Consider the following 15277-nt stretch of genomic DNA (forward strand, 5'->3'; position numbering starts at 1 on the left):
ATGTGCAGTGAGGCAAAAAAGTAACAAAGTATTGAGATGAAAACAAAATACTTAATTTTTCACCATAATTTGCAAATAAATTCTTTTAAAAAAACCTATAATGTGATTTTCTTGATTTTTTTTCTTTTTTTTTACATTTATTTTGTCTCTCATAGTTGAGGTATACTTACTGTATGCTGAAAATTACAGGCTTCTTTCATCTTTTTAAGTGGGAGAACTTGCACAATTAGTGGCTGACTAAATACTTTTTTGCCCCACTGTATACAAGCCTTCCTATGTATTTATTAACTGTATGGGAAATGCTGTAGTGTAATTCGTCTCGAAATTAGTAAAACAATCAGTCACTTTGATGACTCACCTTACTGTTCATTGTCATTGTTTTTTTTTATTTAAACTTTGACCACAGGAGTGTGGGGGAAAAGAGGGCTGGAAGGCCCATGCCCCTCCCTCTGGAGCCTGTGGGATAAAACATATAATCCCAGTTCTTTATGGAACATAACGCTCCGCACTCTCGTTCCACACCTGGACCAGTGAATTCATCTGTGAACAGGTAAGAACTTCAGCCCCTTCTACTTTAAGTGTATACCTGTTGTTGAAATAAACCGAAATCCAGGTGCACATTAGTAAAATAGGAAGTGGTATAACCAAATTAATTTTATGTGGTTGTCACTTTAATGTTGGATTAATATTTAGTCCATAATAACTGCATAACTAACAAATCTACAATCTGGAACCTCTAATTCTAATAAACGTTTGTAAGCAATGATTTTAATTTTTTACAATTAGATTAGAATGTTTGCTGTTCTTTATTTAATTGCATAAATTTATACAAATATGTATGTTGCTTTGCCAAAGCATTTGAAAGGAGCAAGGAGATATGTAATTATTGAAATTATTACAAATTATCAAAACCTGGAAGAATGGTGATTACCTGTCAACTTTGTGAAAGAAATGTAGTCGGACAAATATGATGAATAGAGGTCACTTTTACTGTATACTTGGTAAAAGAAAGAACATTTCCACACACAATGTGATAAGCACTCACAGGATTGGGACTGTGTGGTGTGGGATTAAGAAGTGTGGCCATAAGAAAACCACTTGTTAGTGAATCTATGAAAAAAATACTTCAGTTTGCTAGTGAGCATAAAGCTTGGACTTTGGATCGATCGTAAAAGCTCATGTGGTCTGATGAGTTTTGATTAACCCTATTCTAGAGCGATGGGGCGTGTCAGGGTAAGAAGGGAAGCACATGAAGCGATGCACCCATTATGCCTAGTGCTCACTGTACAAACAGACAGTTTTATGATCTGGGGTTGCTTCAGGTCTGGACTTAAAAACATTATGTGGCAATAAAATAAAATCAGCTGATGACCTAAATGTGCTGAAAGACACAGGTGTATTCCGGGACGCAGATTGTAAAAGAGCACAATAGTTCTACTGTAGGTCATGAGCAAGAATCATTTTCATACATGAACTGCCTACCACACTGTTGAAATTAAACTTACCTTCTTTGCCCAGCCAGTGTAGATTTGTAATAATGTGTAAATTCTACTCAAGTTCTCTTTGTCCATCTTTCACTTTACTCCTTTCAGCTACTGTATATTTCTATTTATCCTCGCTCTTTCTATCTCTTTCATATTGGTGTGATTCAGCATTTTATTTCTATTTAATTAGTGCAATAAGGAAGTTCCTGTGGTGTCTCATTACACTCATTTTTTTTATTGTGCCTTTTATTAGAAGATTTAAAGGTCATGAGTTAATGACGCAAGATAAAACGCATAAATCCACTTCAATACACTTAAATAGGTGAAGATAAACAGGCGTTATCAAAAGTGATGAAGATTAGTGTTGGGAACTGTGTTCTACAAAAAAAGGTTAACAAGGTCAATCTATTAGGAGAAATAAATAAGTACATTTTTTAATGTACTGTACATTAGTGTTATTGTAGAGTGTTATATTATATTATATTATATTATATTATATTATATTATATTATATTATATTATATTATATTATATTATATTATATTATATTTAACTTAATCCAATATAAGTAAATCCATATTAACCCATATCACAATCATTAATTACACTTCTTGCTATATATTATATATATGTTACACAGTGTTATTTACAGCTAGTACATTGTAAAACACAAGGCTGAACCACAAATAGTTCTCTAACACAATACAAGGGCACTACTTGATTTCTGGAACAAGGGATTGTACACGCTAGCTTTCAGTTTAACTTTACATTTGTGCTGATATTCACCACAGCAGCATGACCTTGAGTGTAATATTGCTTAAATATATAATATAATATAATATAATATAATATAATATAATATAATATAATATAATATAATATAATATAATATAATATAATATAATATGTAATTGAGTCATATTTGCAGAATATACCAAATGTAATGCATTAGAAAGTTATAAATATAAATAGTTATATTTTTGTAATTATTATGTATTATAAAGTGCACATCATTATATTATTTTTTATTATAGACAAAACGACAAATGTCAGTGCATATAAATGTGTTTCCTGCTGTTTTCTTTTCAACAAATTTTAAAGATAACAGAAAAGTAGAAGCAGAATAAAATACAGCTTTTCAGGGATGCTTGAGAAGTAAACCAAAAAAGAAAAACTTAGACACAGAATATTATAGCGTAATTACAACAGCATTACATTTCAAGCATAAAGAAACTAATACTCTATGTCTTATACTGTTTGTTGTGATGTGGGCTTTCACATTTTCCTAAACCTTTTGCTAGAGCATGCAAAGTTCTTTGTCACTTCACTTTGACATTACATGCTTTAAATCTGAACTGGCTACACATTAGCCACAAAATGTCCTGAATGACCTAAATTGTACCTCAGACTGCACTTCGACCCATTCGTTGCAAACTGTCACATTTTGCTATGAATTGTCAAGACCTGCTACTATTTCTCTTCAACACCTTGTAATAGTCAAGCCCTGCTATGTAAATCTTTTGGTCATGGACCATGTACTGTCAAAAGCAATCAATTTTCCGAGATCTTTACCCAAGTCCTGCCAGCTAACCTGTTAACAAGAACCAGTTTTTGCATAACTTCTTATGAACATCATTCTTAATAACATTTCAAAGCAGTTGGTATAATAAACAAGCACTTAATAAAGAGTCTTCTCTCAAATCCCTTTTTCCTTCCTATTTAAAAGCAATACATTTTTGTTGGAAATAAAACGTTCAATCATGTAGTGAATCACGCTAGAGTGCTAGGACTGAACAGTGTCAGTTCTTAACTAATTATGAGTTGAAATTGTAACAGTCCAGAAAGATTCGTTATCAAATAACAAAATTAGCAAATTGTGGGAATTTGGCATATTTTTGGACAAAGAAAGACAAAACCACCCCGGAAGTTCCGAAGAACCATCTACAAATAACTAATGCACTGCTACAATGTTTTTAATTCGGTTATTACAATTCAGTCTTGCTTTTGCCGGGAACAGACTCACAAATGTAGTTTTTCTCATATTGGCAAATGGCTTTTATGGCTATATGGTGACACAGCAGCATGAGCAATCAGGAGCTCTAAAACCATAAAACCCAGAAAACAAACAAACAAAACAAATGTGTTAGAACATTAGGATCGCTGTTAGAGGAAAGCAGAAGGGATGAGAACAGGGTTTCTTTTAAAAGTGCTTTTATAAATTATAAACCTTTATATATTAGATCAATATGACGGCTATAGCCGTAGAGATGTAGGTTTAATGATGTACAGTACAGGTAAGTGGCCTGGTCATGTGCTACTGAGCTCATGTCCCTTATCAGCTCTAGTGATAAGCTAAAGATAAAAATTCAGTCTAACAGTTTCGAAAGCAGTCACTGAAATTCTCACGATAAATTTATCATAAAAAAAGAAAAGCAAAACAGTTATTGGACCCACTACTAATGTAAATACATTGTACATCACTACATTTTGTACTGTGTATGACTGTGTATGTGACAAATAAAATTTGAATTTGATTTAAATATAACCGGAACTTTTTTTTGTCGATTGTTTTGTATAATCACATAAAGGACAAGGTGTACAGTACAGGTGTTCCTAATAAAGCGGTCAGTGTGTGTACACTGCTAAAGGTTTTTGAACACTCTGCACTAGGCACTACACTATACAATCTAGATTTACAGTAATTTACAGAACTTTAGTAGTTCCTTCACCAAACAAGTACACACACCTTTAATGAAACACTCATTTATAACACAATTACAATCCAAAAGTAAATAATGAATTCTTTAAACCCCGAAACTCAAGCCATTTAAACCCTTTTAAAAAACAGTTTTCCTTATTTTACTGCTAATCTCGTGTTAACTCGATTTGACTGGCAGAGTACAGAAATGAAAGGTTTTATTTCAACCACACAAGGGCCTATAACACTTTATATGAGGCACAGGGTTAATATTTTACCCTTTCCTCTGCCATTACGTGTGGCTGAGTTAACAAAAACTCTCATTGTACTTCACACTCATTGTTTTCTTTTTTACAGCTTTAACAAAAAGAAGGTGCGATTCAAAGGAAGTAGAGCTCTAAGCTGATACTGCGCTTTTCTGTGAAGCTACATCACAGACAGGAAACGAAAAGCAGCAGATCTTTTATAGTTTTCAGCATAAGACTCCTTCTAGTGACAACCTAGTGACCCCCAGAAAGTGCAAAACAACAATAGATACCCAGAGCGTGTGCGCTGTGCTTCGCATGTTCCTTATGTAAAAAAAAGTTTATCCCTTTTTTTCAGGACCAACAAACAAAGTCAAGATGTGCTGCTCAGGGTTTCTGAAAATAATGATGTTCATCTTCAATGGTGTCATCTTCGTAAGTCAGATTTTTCTTATTTTACAAAATGAATGCCATGATCTGTAACTGTTTTTAAAGCCATGTACTGTAAAAAATAGCATGCTCGTTTTTAATTGTTTAATTTCTTACTTTTAAAGTTTATTTGCTTAAATGAATGTGTAGCTAGCTGATTAATGATTTACATTGGTTATCTATCACGCGTAATCATAAATGTCTAGTTTTGACCTTTTAATCTGTTGCATGTAACACACTCATTAATCAAGATTAATATTACTATTATCTTATTTAACCTTTATCATAATCACGTTTTAAGGAAGAGTGGGGGAAAAGGCTGTGGGGATAGTTATTAGAAAGACAGCAATAACTACCAGACTTTGGATCATACTCAGGCCACAGCCTTGGCTCACTGAGTGTGAATTAAAAGCACAAAGGCATACTTGAATATTTATCAACGTCTCTTACTGTATCTCAGCCGTGTTTAATGAGGCTTAATTTCTGATTATAAAAAATAGCAATCAGTATGGAAGGATATATTAAGATATATTTCTTAACATGCTGTTTTTATTTTAAAAGGTTTATTATCAGAATTTGAATACTTAAGTCTATAATCACTGCTGGGTGCTTAAAAAGGGAAGTGTGCACAAGTCTAGACTTAATGTTTCATGAACTAAAGTATGACCATGCTGCAAAATGATTCACTTTAATAAGGAATTGTCAAAACACACATTTATCAAGTATTGACTTACCTTATTATCCTGGGTTGATACTTGTGGAGACATCCTCATATAATGTCATATTATTTTACATGAAATGGGCAGAATCTGCACTGATATAAGTCTTATTATGTTGCTGTATGGAATCATACAGAGAACAAAACCGATAACCATCTTTCAGGAGACAGCGATGATTTACTCTGATTTATCTGGTTACAATCAATTTGAGTTTTTCTGTTCACAAAAACACACACTTAACTTGAAAACAAAAAGAAGAGAAGTGCAAAGTTCTTTAAAAAAAAAAATTATGTACAGGTATTCAGAATCTGGAAAAGCTATAATTGCTATTTGGTGTTTAAATTAAGAAGTGTGTATAAGCTTACAAGAATTACAATTTTGGTGGAAAATAATTTACTGCTATAAGGATTGGTAAACACATTTTTTCTCTACAGCCCCTTTACTGCAGTGCCTCAGGTCACAATACAGTGCTTTCACTTTGAAATACTGATAGAAAAATCGATATAGTGAACATATGTCAGTAAATACAATTTAATGTTGCTACAGATACGTGTGGCCACGATTTACTAAGGTGTGGGAACATGATAGTATAATGTACAAGATACGATGCTGTGGCCACAACTTAACCTAATATTATTTAGCCTCCTGATATGTAACTTGTTAGTGTGTGTGTTTCTGCATGCGGGCATGAGAGACAGAGATGTGAGTGTGTGAGTGTTAAAATTTGTGAAGTGTGATAGAGTGTTTGTGTATGCGTGCATGTGTGCATCTGTGTGAGTGTGAGAGTGTTAACATTTGTAATGTCTGTGTGATATAAGTGTGTTTGTGCATGTGTGTGGGTTGTGAGAGAGACGTGTGTGTGTGGGTGTGTGTGTGCTAACAATTGTGATGTTACGTGTGTAGAATAGGCCGCAGATGCTAAAAGAAAAGCATCACACTATAATGTTACTCAATGTGTTGTCACTGAACGTGTCACTGAATATAATGTCACTCAATATAATGCCGCACAGATAGTTATTAATCATTTTTCAGGGTACATTTAAGACATTATCACGGCTGACCTGTTTGAGATATCAAAAATCCCTCCACAATTTTGCGTCCTCAATGTCTTTAGATCACATCGGCCCGGTTTGAGGGCGATCGTACAGTATAAATTCCCTAGGAGGAGTATATCAAAATCCATCAGGTGCGTTTTTGCAAACAACCCAAAATAACCGGCCTCTTGTTGAGTTTAGCCCATGACATGCAGTGTGAAAGTTGTTCGGCTCGAGGAGCTCTAAATGTGTACCGAGTTTCGTGTGCATCCATGCAAGTGTGTATGAGCTATGCAGCAAAACCTTGTTTGGGGGCCACGAGACTCTCAGCCACGAGACTCTCTTTTGGCCTTTTGGGCATCATGTTAAGATGCCCAAAAGGCCAAAACGGTGGGGAAAAATAATCCTTAGGAAAACAAGAGAGTACTGCGCACCGTATCGTGCTTGGGCCCAAATGATAATGATAGTGGAATAAAGCCTACAGTGATACACAGTTATTTTAAGCATATAGCCGAACTATCAAGATTCTGACTAAAACTCTGAGAAATATAAATGTTATAATGCATTTTATCCAAACAAGAAATGAAGCTCATCAGTAAACTTGGGAATATCCTAGGACATATTCAGCAGGAAACTGAAAACATTTATTTTATATTTATATTTGCATTTAATGTCAGTTTTTTGGTTTGCAATTATTTTTTATTTACTTAGAATTTTTTTTTCAATGAATTATTCAATTTTGGTTCAATCTGTTTTTGGCACAAATTTCATTCCATACAGTTGCTTTCTAAAAATTAACAAATAAAAAAAAGGATAAAATATTAAAAATACAGTATAGCATCGAGGAAAATTGAAGCACTATTGTACTAAATATCTGCTTCCTTAACCTTTATGTAGATGGATTTTATGCATTACATATCTAGAAAACAAAAGGAAATAAAGGAAATAAAGAAGAAAAAGCTGACCTAGTGCTTTCATAGTACGTTTACTTTAAAGTTTTAATGTTTAACTAGTGTGAGGACCATGGGCCTTGGTGATTCATGTAGTAAAACTGGGTGTTATCTTTTTTCCTGTTTACTCTGTTGTCCAAACATTTCCTGGTACATTACGCAAATGTATTAAAGCAGTAGACAATATAAAGAAAATGTAGTATGTAGTTCTGCTTTTAATTGTATAAATTTAATTTTTTTCATCCCCAGTTGGCAGGTGCTGCAATCCTGGGTGTAGGGATCTGGGTGACAGTAGACAGTAGCTCCATGCTCGGGATGTTATCTCAGATTAAAGACGCACCTCCAGAGTTGGCCCAACTGGCTAACGTGGGCTACCTGTTGATTGGCATAGGGTCCATACTCGCCATCATGGGCTTCCTGGGCTGCTGCGGAGCAATAACTGAGAACAAGTGTATGCTTCTGACCGTGAGTGATGTCTGATACAATAATAATAATAATAATAATAATAATAATAATAATAATAAAGATATAAAACACAAAGTGCATTCTCTATAATCTTATAAAACTGGAAAGGTATGTTGTGTATCCTAAGCAGTATTAAACTAACTTTCTGTACATGCAATTTCTTTGTCTGGTTACTTTAGTTCTTCATCATTGTGCTCATCATCTTCATTGCTGAGGTGGCTGGGGCCATTATAGTTCTGGTGTTCCAGCCCCTGGTAAGTCCAGTGACTTTTAGTCACTTTTAGTGCAAATAATCTGAAAAAAATGTAAAACATTTTTAAAATGAGTAAAAAAAAAAGAGAAAAAAGGTTTAAGCCAAAGCCATTGCACAAATGAGAAAATCTGGTTTAGAAACCTTGTTTGTGATTGGACAAGCTATATGTCACCCCTTTTACACACCTTGTTTACTCTACCCTCATCTCAGTGTGAATTTGTCAAACCCCCAAAGCAGTAACATAATTTGTCTGAAAGCAAAAAATAACCCTTTTGTACTTTTTTTTATTAATCATTACAAAGAAAAAAGAAGAGCATGCACACTCATGACCATCCTCATAAATCAACATGAGTTTACTTCTGCATTTCCATATTTTCATCACCTGGGTTTCAAGCAGCTGAAAATACTTTAAAATTATTTAATGAGATAAAGCTAGTTTCTCTCACGCCGCTGTTCTGATGCTACTGCTGTTTGATAGGTTTATTTCATAAATTGATAAACATTCATAACGTCTGTTTGTCTCACAGGTGAGGGAGGTTTTGGGCTCTTTAAATGACAAATTTGTTGAAGTCATTAGGAAAGAGTACGGAAACGAATCAGAATTCTCATCTGTCTTTAATAGCACTATGACACAGGTAAATATACAGTAAAATAAAGCACTAGTAAGTCAAGTAAAGTCGAGGTTTATGTTTACAAGTAAGGCTAATATTATTTTTCTCTTTAGCTGAAATGCTGTGGATACAACAATTACACCGACTTCAACGGATCTCCTTTTGAAACGGCTTACAAACATTACCCAGTGACTTGCTGCTCCGAAACTTCAGTGTGTAGTTTGAGTGAAGCAGAAAGAGCGGTATGGAACTCTGTCAGATGTCGGGGATAGGGGGTCTGGGGGTTAATAAACTAATGAGCAAGATCAGTTGATTAAAAAATCAACTCATCTTGCTCATCAGTTTATTAACCCCTATATGGTATACCATTTAAAAGATCAAATCACAAAGGAATAAAATTATAATTTGATTAATTTAAAAGCCCAACCAAAATTCCATAAAAGACTGACACACAAGCCACAAAATACTGTATGGAGCAAAATATGAGATTTACATTCCTTAAATCTCATTAACTATAAACATTAGCATTGATTTTTCTAATCAGAGTTCCTTTGACATTCATCTTTGAAAAGAAAGCAATGCAATATTTATTTTTAACTCTGAGATTTATCTGACCCCAAGATGCTTAGAATTCTGAATCAAATCACACACACACACACACACACACACACACACACACACACACACACAGGTTTTACATGCTAAGCTCATACACTGACTTTTTTTTTTTTACAGGAAGTGCACGGTTGTTTCGAAGTACTGGTAAAATTTATAGAAGATAACACGCTGTTGTTAGGAGGCGTGGCCATCGGCATTGCTGCTCTAGAGGTATCTGACCTATTACATCAGATTTCTTAGAAAAAAATTATATCATGAGGAATTCTTATTGGGAGCGTCAATCTCCCTAAAAGTTAACCTCTACAGTAAAAATGTGTTCCTCATTAGTTACTTTAAAGAAAATCTGTCAATAAGTCTTAATGACACGTTGCACAAGTTCAGTTCAGTTCATGCATCAATGGTGACGTATGGTTGTTAAAATAGGGGAAGCACTGGTGTGTGTTACTGAAATTCACATCTGCATGTGTTCTGTTTCATCTATTGATCTGACATTAAAAAGCAAAAAAAATATATTTTTAAGAATCAGGTTGACAAAACTAGGTCAAATCCCCTGAAAAGCACTGTGACAAATTACTAACTACATTTATACTTTTTACTATACAGTTTATACTTTACATTGATAAAATAACAAGCTACATTCAATCCATTTAAAATTTTAACACCTTTTTTGTCTTTTTCCTATCAGATTGCTGCAATGGTTGTGTCCATGGTCCTGTACAATAACATAGGAAAATGATTACAATAGCGAAAGCTGCAGCAAGCACTGATGTATGCACTTCTTCTTTCTACTACTCACGTCACTGCCGGCTGATTGCTGTCTTATATTTCTATTAATTCTCACAAGACAAACCTTCTGAAAAATTACCACTGGTCAACCTCAGGGTTTGGACCAGTAGTACCAATTAATACCAATAATACGCAATTTCATATTTTTATTTATGTGATATTGCAATAGGTCTTACAGCATAAATTAACTTCTAACACACTAGCTTGCTAATAGTACTAACAATTAATAAGTTATGATAAGAAAAAGTTAATATAATTTTTTTATGGAATGCCTGTTGATGTCTATTAGATTTTATTTATTTGTAAGTTTGTAACATTTATTTGGGTTTGCTTGAAGTATTAATCAGAGCATTGTCACCCACATTCATAGTTCCCAACAATCATTAGTTAGACTCCAGCACGGTCTGGATTTAAATATTTGCTTCCTGTTTTACTGTGTCATAAACAATAATATGATGTAGCACTGGTCTTGTTGCAGATATTAAATAAGTTCTGATGGTATTAAAGTCTCATGTAAAGTTTGAACTTGTCCAGTTCTATTGATTTTGTTTTAATTAAAGGTGTAAAATGTTTCTGCAAATAGAACTAGATAAGAAACACACAATAGTTTTATAATACAAAATGACATAATCCTTTTTTAATGTAAAGTAAGATATCATCTTATGTATGTACAGTTATATGGTATAATAAAATGTACTGAAATGTTGTTTATATGAATCTAAATGAAAGATTTTTTCAAAGTTTCATTTGTGTATTCGAATATTATTGTAACATGATTATCTCGCCTGCTGGATTTAAAAGATACGTAGAACGTTCTTACATTTATAATTTTTTTTTTTTATGTAAACCTAATTTTAAAAAATCGATCAAATCTCATGAAAATAATTTTATAAAGTGCTGTTTTTTTAATGGTCAATGTCTATCTTTAACATCCACCAAATTTAGTTAGTATAGATTTATCTAAACTTCTGTGTATTACTTGCTGCATGATGATTTGAGCCAGAGGTCCAGACATTTTGTTGCATAGACATCTACAATATTTAAAGAGATTGATGCAGTAGTTGGGCCACTCTAGAAACGATCATTTAAAAAGGATTAGGATAATCAATAAGATTCAATAAGGCGAGAGGAGGAGGGGACGGGCACAGTGTCTAATGATGCACACACACACACACACACACACACACACACACATACACAGTGCAGGCTGAGAGAGAGAGGGGGAGAGAGAGAGAATAGATCTTTAACTTAACTAATAAACACAAAATAAAATATGTTTTACACACACACATGGTCACAGTGCTATAGTAAACAGTACACATGCGCACGGATGTTGATTATAACAGTGAGAGACGAGCACTAAGAGCGAGCAGGGGAGACGATTACCCACAATTCCGCAGCGCACAAGCGGGAAACATTGGCTCAGTCGTGATCACCTGACGCTCGACTCAGGTGACACCAGGTTTCCCCAGGGCTCATATTGATGTTTCAGTTGTATACACTATCACAAAAACAGGGCTCACTAAGGCCAAGGAGAGAAACTAAAACAAGGCATGTTTTCTGAAACATTAATTGAAATGCATGCACGCACACACACAAAACAACAATACTGAGTATTTTATGAGTGAAATAAAGCTGCTTACTTCTGCACACTTTCACTTTGCAAAAGGCAAAGCTAGTTTATGTAGTTAGCATATATTTGTGTTTCGTTGTCTATCATTGATTTTACATTTAATCTGCTTTTTAAAAGTTGCCCCTCTTTATGACTCAAATAAAGCTGTTTATCTGGGAAAGATTCTTATGTGCATATACAGTGAGAATATTTATGTTTATATATATTTATATTAATGTGCATGTTTTGTTTCTTCATTCAAGCCTTTCCTGTTCTGTTGGACACGGACTGACATACGTTAGCACAATGCTCCCCCCAAACAACACAGCAATTAGCATTTACTCACATCTGAATAGAGTGCCTGACATAAATCTTGTACGTGGAGACGAGAATCTGACATTAATTTCATTACAAACATCTATTTGGCAATAAACTTTTTGGAAAGAAAACCGTCTCTCGTTTGTGTACTAGAATTTTTTTCTGGGTTGCTACAATATAGTTCCTTTTACTGAAAAGTGATTGGCATTGATGTCGTTGACCCCTAAGTGTCTCTAAAAAAAAAAAATAAAAAAAAATCGACTTTGAACCATCCATGTTCTTTCATTTATGGCTACAAAACAGACTAGGATACACCCAGGGGTGTGGACACCCAGGCCGGGAGACACACCGGCCGGGAGACACACAAACAAGGATAGACACATACATGGAGACAAGCTAACAAAACAAATTAACAAAACAGTGCAACACTGATGCAAACTCAAACAAAACAATACAAACTTAAATCACAGATCCACAAAATAAAATGCCAACTAAAACTGAACAAAAACAACACAAAAACAATTGCCCACTTTACATAATCAATGCACAACAATGAACAACTAAACAAACGCTACTTATAAGAAAACTAATGAGCTACCTCGGTTCAGATGAGCGCTCCCATCACCTGGGAAACTGAGTTTTAAGAAACACAAAACTACACAAACACACATACTAAGTCTTCAGGCGCACAGCGCCCTCTAGGGGTGATCCCTTACAGTGCCATTTCTGCTCAGGCACCATTTTCGCCTTTGTGTGTGTTTTTGAGCATGCTAAGACCAACAAAAAGGCACGGATGCTGGAAAAAAATTTCGCTTAAAGAGATGTCACTCAACATAATGTCTCTCAGGAAATTATTAGGCAGTTTTTGGCCTAAATTTAGGGCATCACCATGGCTAAATCATTTGGGATATCAAAAATCCCTTAGCAATTTTGCATCCTCAACATTTTGAGATCAAACGGGATCTATGATATCAGCACCAGTGGCGGTTCTACACTGAATTGCTTTCCGGGCGAGACTCCCTCCTAGCGCCCCAAGACACCATCCACCCCATAACTGCCCCCCCATTAATGAAGTGAAATTAAGCAATTAACCAAGTGTATGTTTTTATGCTTTATGTTATGTTTTATTGTTTCTTTATTTTCACAAGACTCATGTACACAGCTAAAATGCTAAGCTTTTATCTTAAGCTCGAGATCTGATTGAGCTACAGTACTCGTGTTTGTGTCACTGATGGGCACTGGTGGCTCAGTGGTAGGTTTCTTGCCTACCATCTAGGAGGCCCGGGCTTGATTTTCAGCCACTGGATGCAGTGCTGAACCCAAGCCTAGATAAAATGGGAGGGTTGCATCAGGAAGGGCATTCGGCCTAAAACCTGTGCTGAGTTGTTGCGTGGATTGTTTGGTCCGCTGTGGCGACCCCTTGATGGGAGAAGCCAAAAGACCAACAACAATTTGTGTTTGCATCACTGGAGGTACTTACCTGATACACTGCACCACCATGACTAATATTCGAGTATCCTGAAAAAACTAGAATATAAATCTTTACATTTATTCATTAAGACTGCGCTGTAGTGCTCAATATTTATTTTGGATGAACGTCTAACAAGTTTTTAAGTTTTGTATTTCATTAAATGACAGTGTAAATGTGCTAGCAAAGTCTCCCTGTGACATCAGGACAACAGACAGCCACTACCTTTTCAGATAAAAAATAGAAATACACCAACAATCAACAGATAAGCACCTGAACCAAAAAAGCACTTTTAAATATCTATTAAAATATAAATTTGAAGCTCAGTCAGTTCAGCTCCATATTTGCAGATTTGAGCAAGATCTATTGCAATAAGGCCCTGGGTTACTGAGTTACTGATTGGAAGGTTGGGAGTTCAAGCCCCAGCACCGCCAAGTTGCCACTGTTGAGCCCTTAAGCAAGGTCCTTAACCTTATCTGCTCCAGGGGCTTTGACCCCAGCTTCCTTGTTAAAATATGCGGAAAAATAAATCATTTCAATTATCTTAATATATTGACAGGATCTTAATATTGTGGCGTGGGCAGGGCGGCGGCTGACGACCAGCATGCCTTGCGGGGATGTCGGTGTGTTCACCATGATGGGGAAAGGTGTTTGGGTTAGTGACTTTGGCCCTGTTGTGTGTGTGTTGAGGTGTGTGACGTGTGAAATGTGCTCTAGTTCAGGCTGACGCTGAATTAGAGGTAGGCTCCTGAGTGAAGGTGCTGCTCATGCCATTACCGGCTGTATGCTAAATAAAGTACTCCCAGCCATTGCATTGGGTAGCAAATAAGCTCACTCGTCTCTCCAGCATTCTTCTCGGCGTAAAAACGCTACAATATATTGTTGTTGCTCTTGTTTGCACATTTGCAAGTGCACTTTATGTTGTCTGTAAAAATGTTATACTTAGCTAGTTAGTTTTTGTTAATTTATGTTGTAATTTATGTTAGGTCTCTCTGTCCTGTCTCTGCTAGCCAGCTAACTAGGCCTCTTGGTTAGCTAGTTTAGTGTCTATGTTAATTTATGTTGTAAATTTATGTTGCATGTAGCACCTTGGTCCTGGAGGAACGTTGTTTCGTTTCACTGTGTACTTACTGTATATGGTTGTAATGACAATAAAGGCACAAAAGGCAAAATATTTGGTCAAAATTGTTTGGATTATATAAGTTTCAATTTTGTGTGATGTTTTAAAAAAGCTTTAAACTTACCACCCACAGTTTTGGCAAATTAAATCAGTCTGCAGTTGTGTTTGCTGTGATTTAAGTATGCAATACTATCGTAAATTTTGTAAAGCAATATTGTAAAGCAAAATTATGCTTTGATTGTGATTTTGTAGTGATTCAGACATGAATTAGTGAGAGCAAATCAGAAAAATCAGAAATCAACAGAAAAGTGTTGTTATTCAAACAGGTCAAACAACATTCAAATCACATAATGTCTTATTTCACAGAATGTATCACTGACGTTAAGCGATACATACTGTTGGTGTGAGTTATACCTGTGACTACTACAGTGACTAGTTGTAACATTATTAGCTTAAACATTCTGCAA

General features: G+C 35.1%; 1 protein-coding gene across 1 annotated transcript; it reads left to right on the plus strand.

Moving 5' to 3' along the window:
- The first annotated feature begins 465 nt into the window (after positions 1 to 465).
- Positions 466 to 10817, plus strand: tspan34a (tetraspanin 34a). Its single transcript, XM_053476510.1, has 8 exons — positions 466 to 550; positions 4786 to 4862; positions 7809 to 8024; positions 8204 to 8278; positions 8805 to 8912; positions 9002 to 9130; positions 9624 to 9716; positions 10192 to 10817. Exons 2-8 carry the CDS (start codon positions 4806 to 4808, stop codon positions 10240 to 10242), a joined length of 729 nt encoding a protein of 242 aa, XP_053332485.1. The 5' UTR covers positions 466 to 550; positions 4786 to 4805; the 3' UTR covers positions 10243 to 10817.
- Positions 10818 to 15277: the final 4460 nt, after the last annotated feature.

Source organism: Clarias gariepinus, chromosome 18 (genome assembly GCF_024256425.1).
Source record: "Clarias gariepinus isolate MV-2021 ecotype Netherlands chromosome 18, CGAR_prim_01v2, whole genome shotgun sequence".
Lineage (NCBI taxonomy): Eukaryota > Metazoa > Chordata > Actinopteri > Siluriformes > Clariidae > Clarias > Clarias gariepinus.

Excerpts from the sequence above, each read along its gene's own strand:
- tspan34a (XM_053476510.1), top strand. The coding sequence starts at position 4,806 with ATGTGCTGCTCAGGGTTTCTGAAAATAATGATGTTCATCTTCAATGGT. Across the intron at positions 4,863-7,808 it reads TCTTCAATGGTGTCATCTTC|TTGGCAGGTGCTGCAATCCT; the intron begins GTAAGTCAGATT and ends TTTCATCCCCAG. Across the intron at positions 9,131-9,623 it reads TGAGTGAAGCAGAAAGAGCG|GAAGTGCACGGTTGTTTCGA; the intron begins GTATGGAACTCT and ends TTTTTTTTACAG.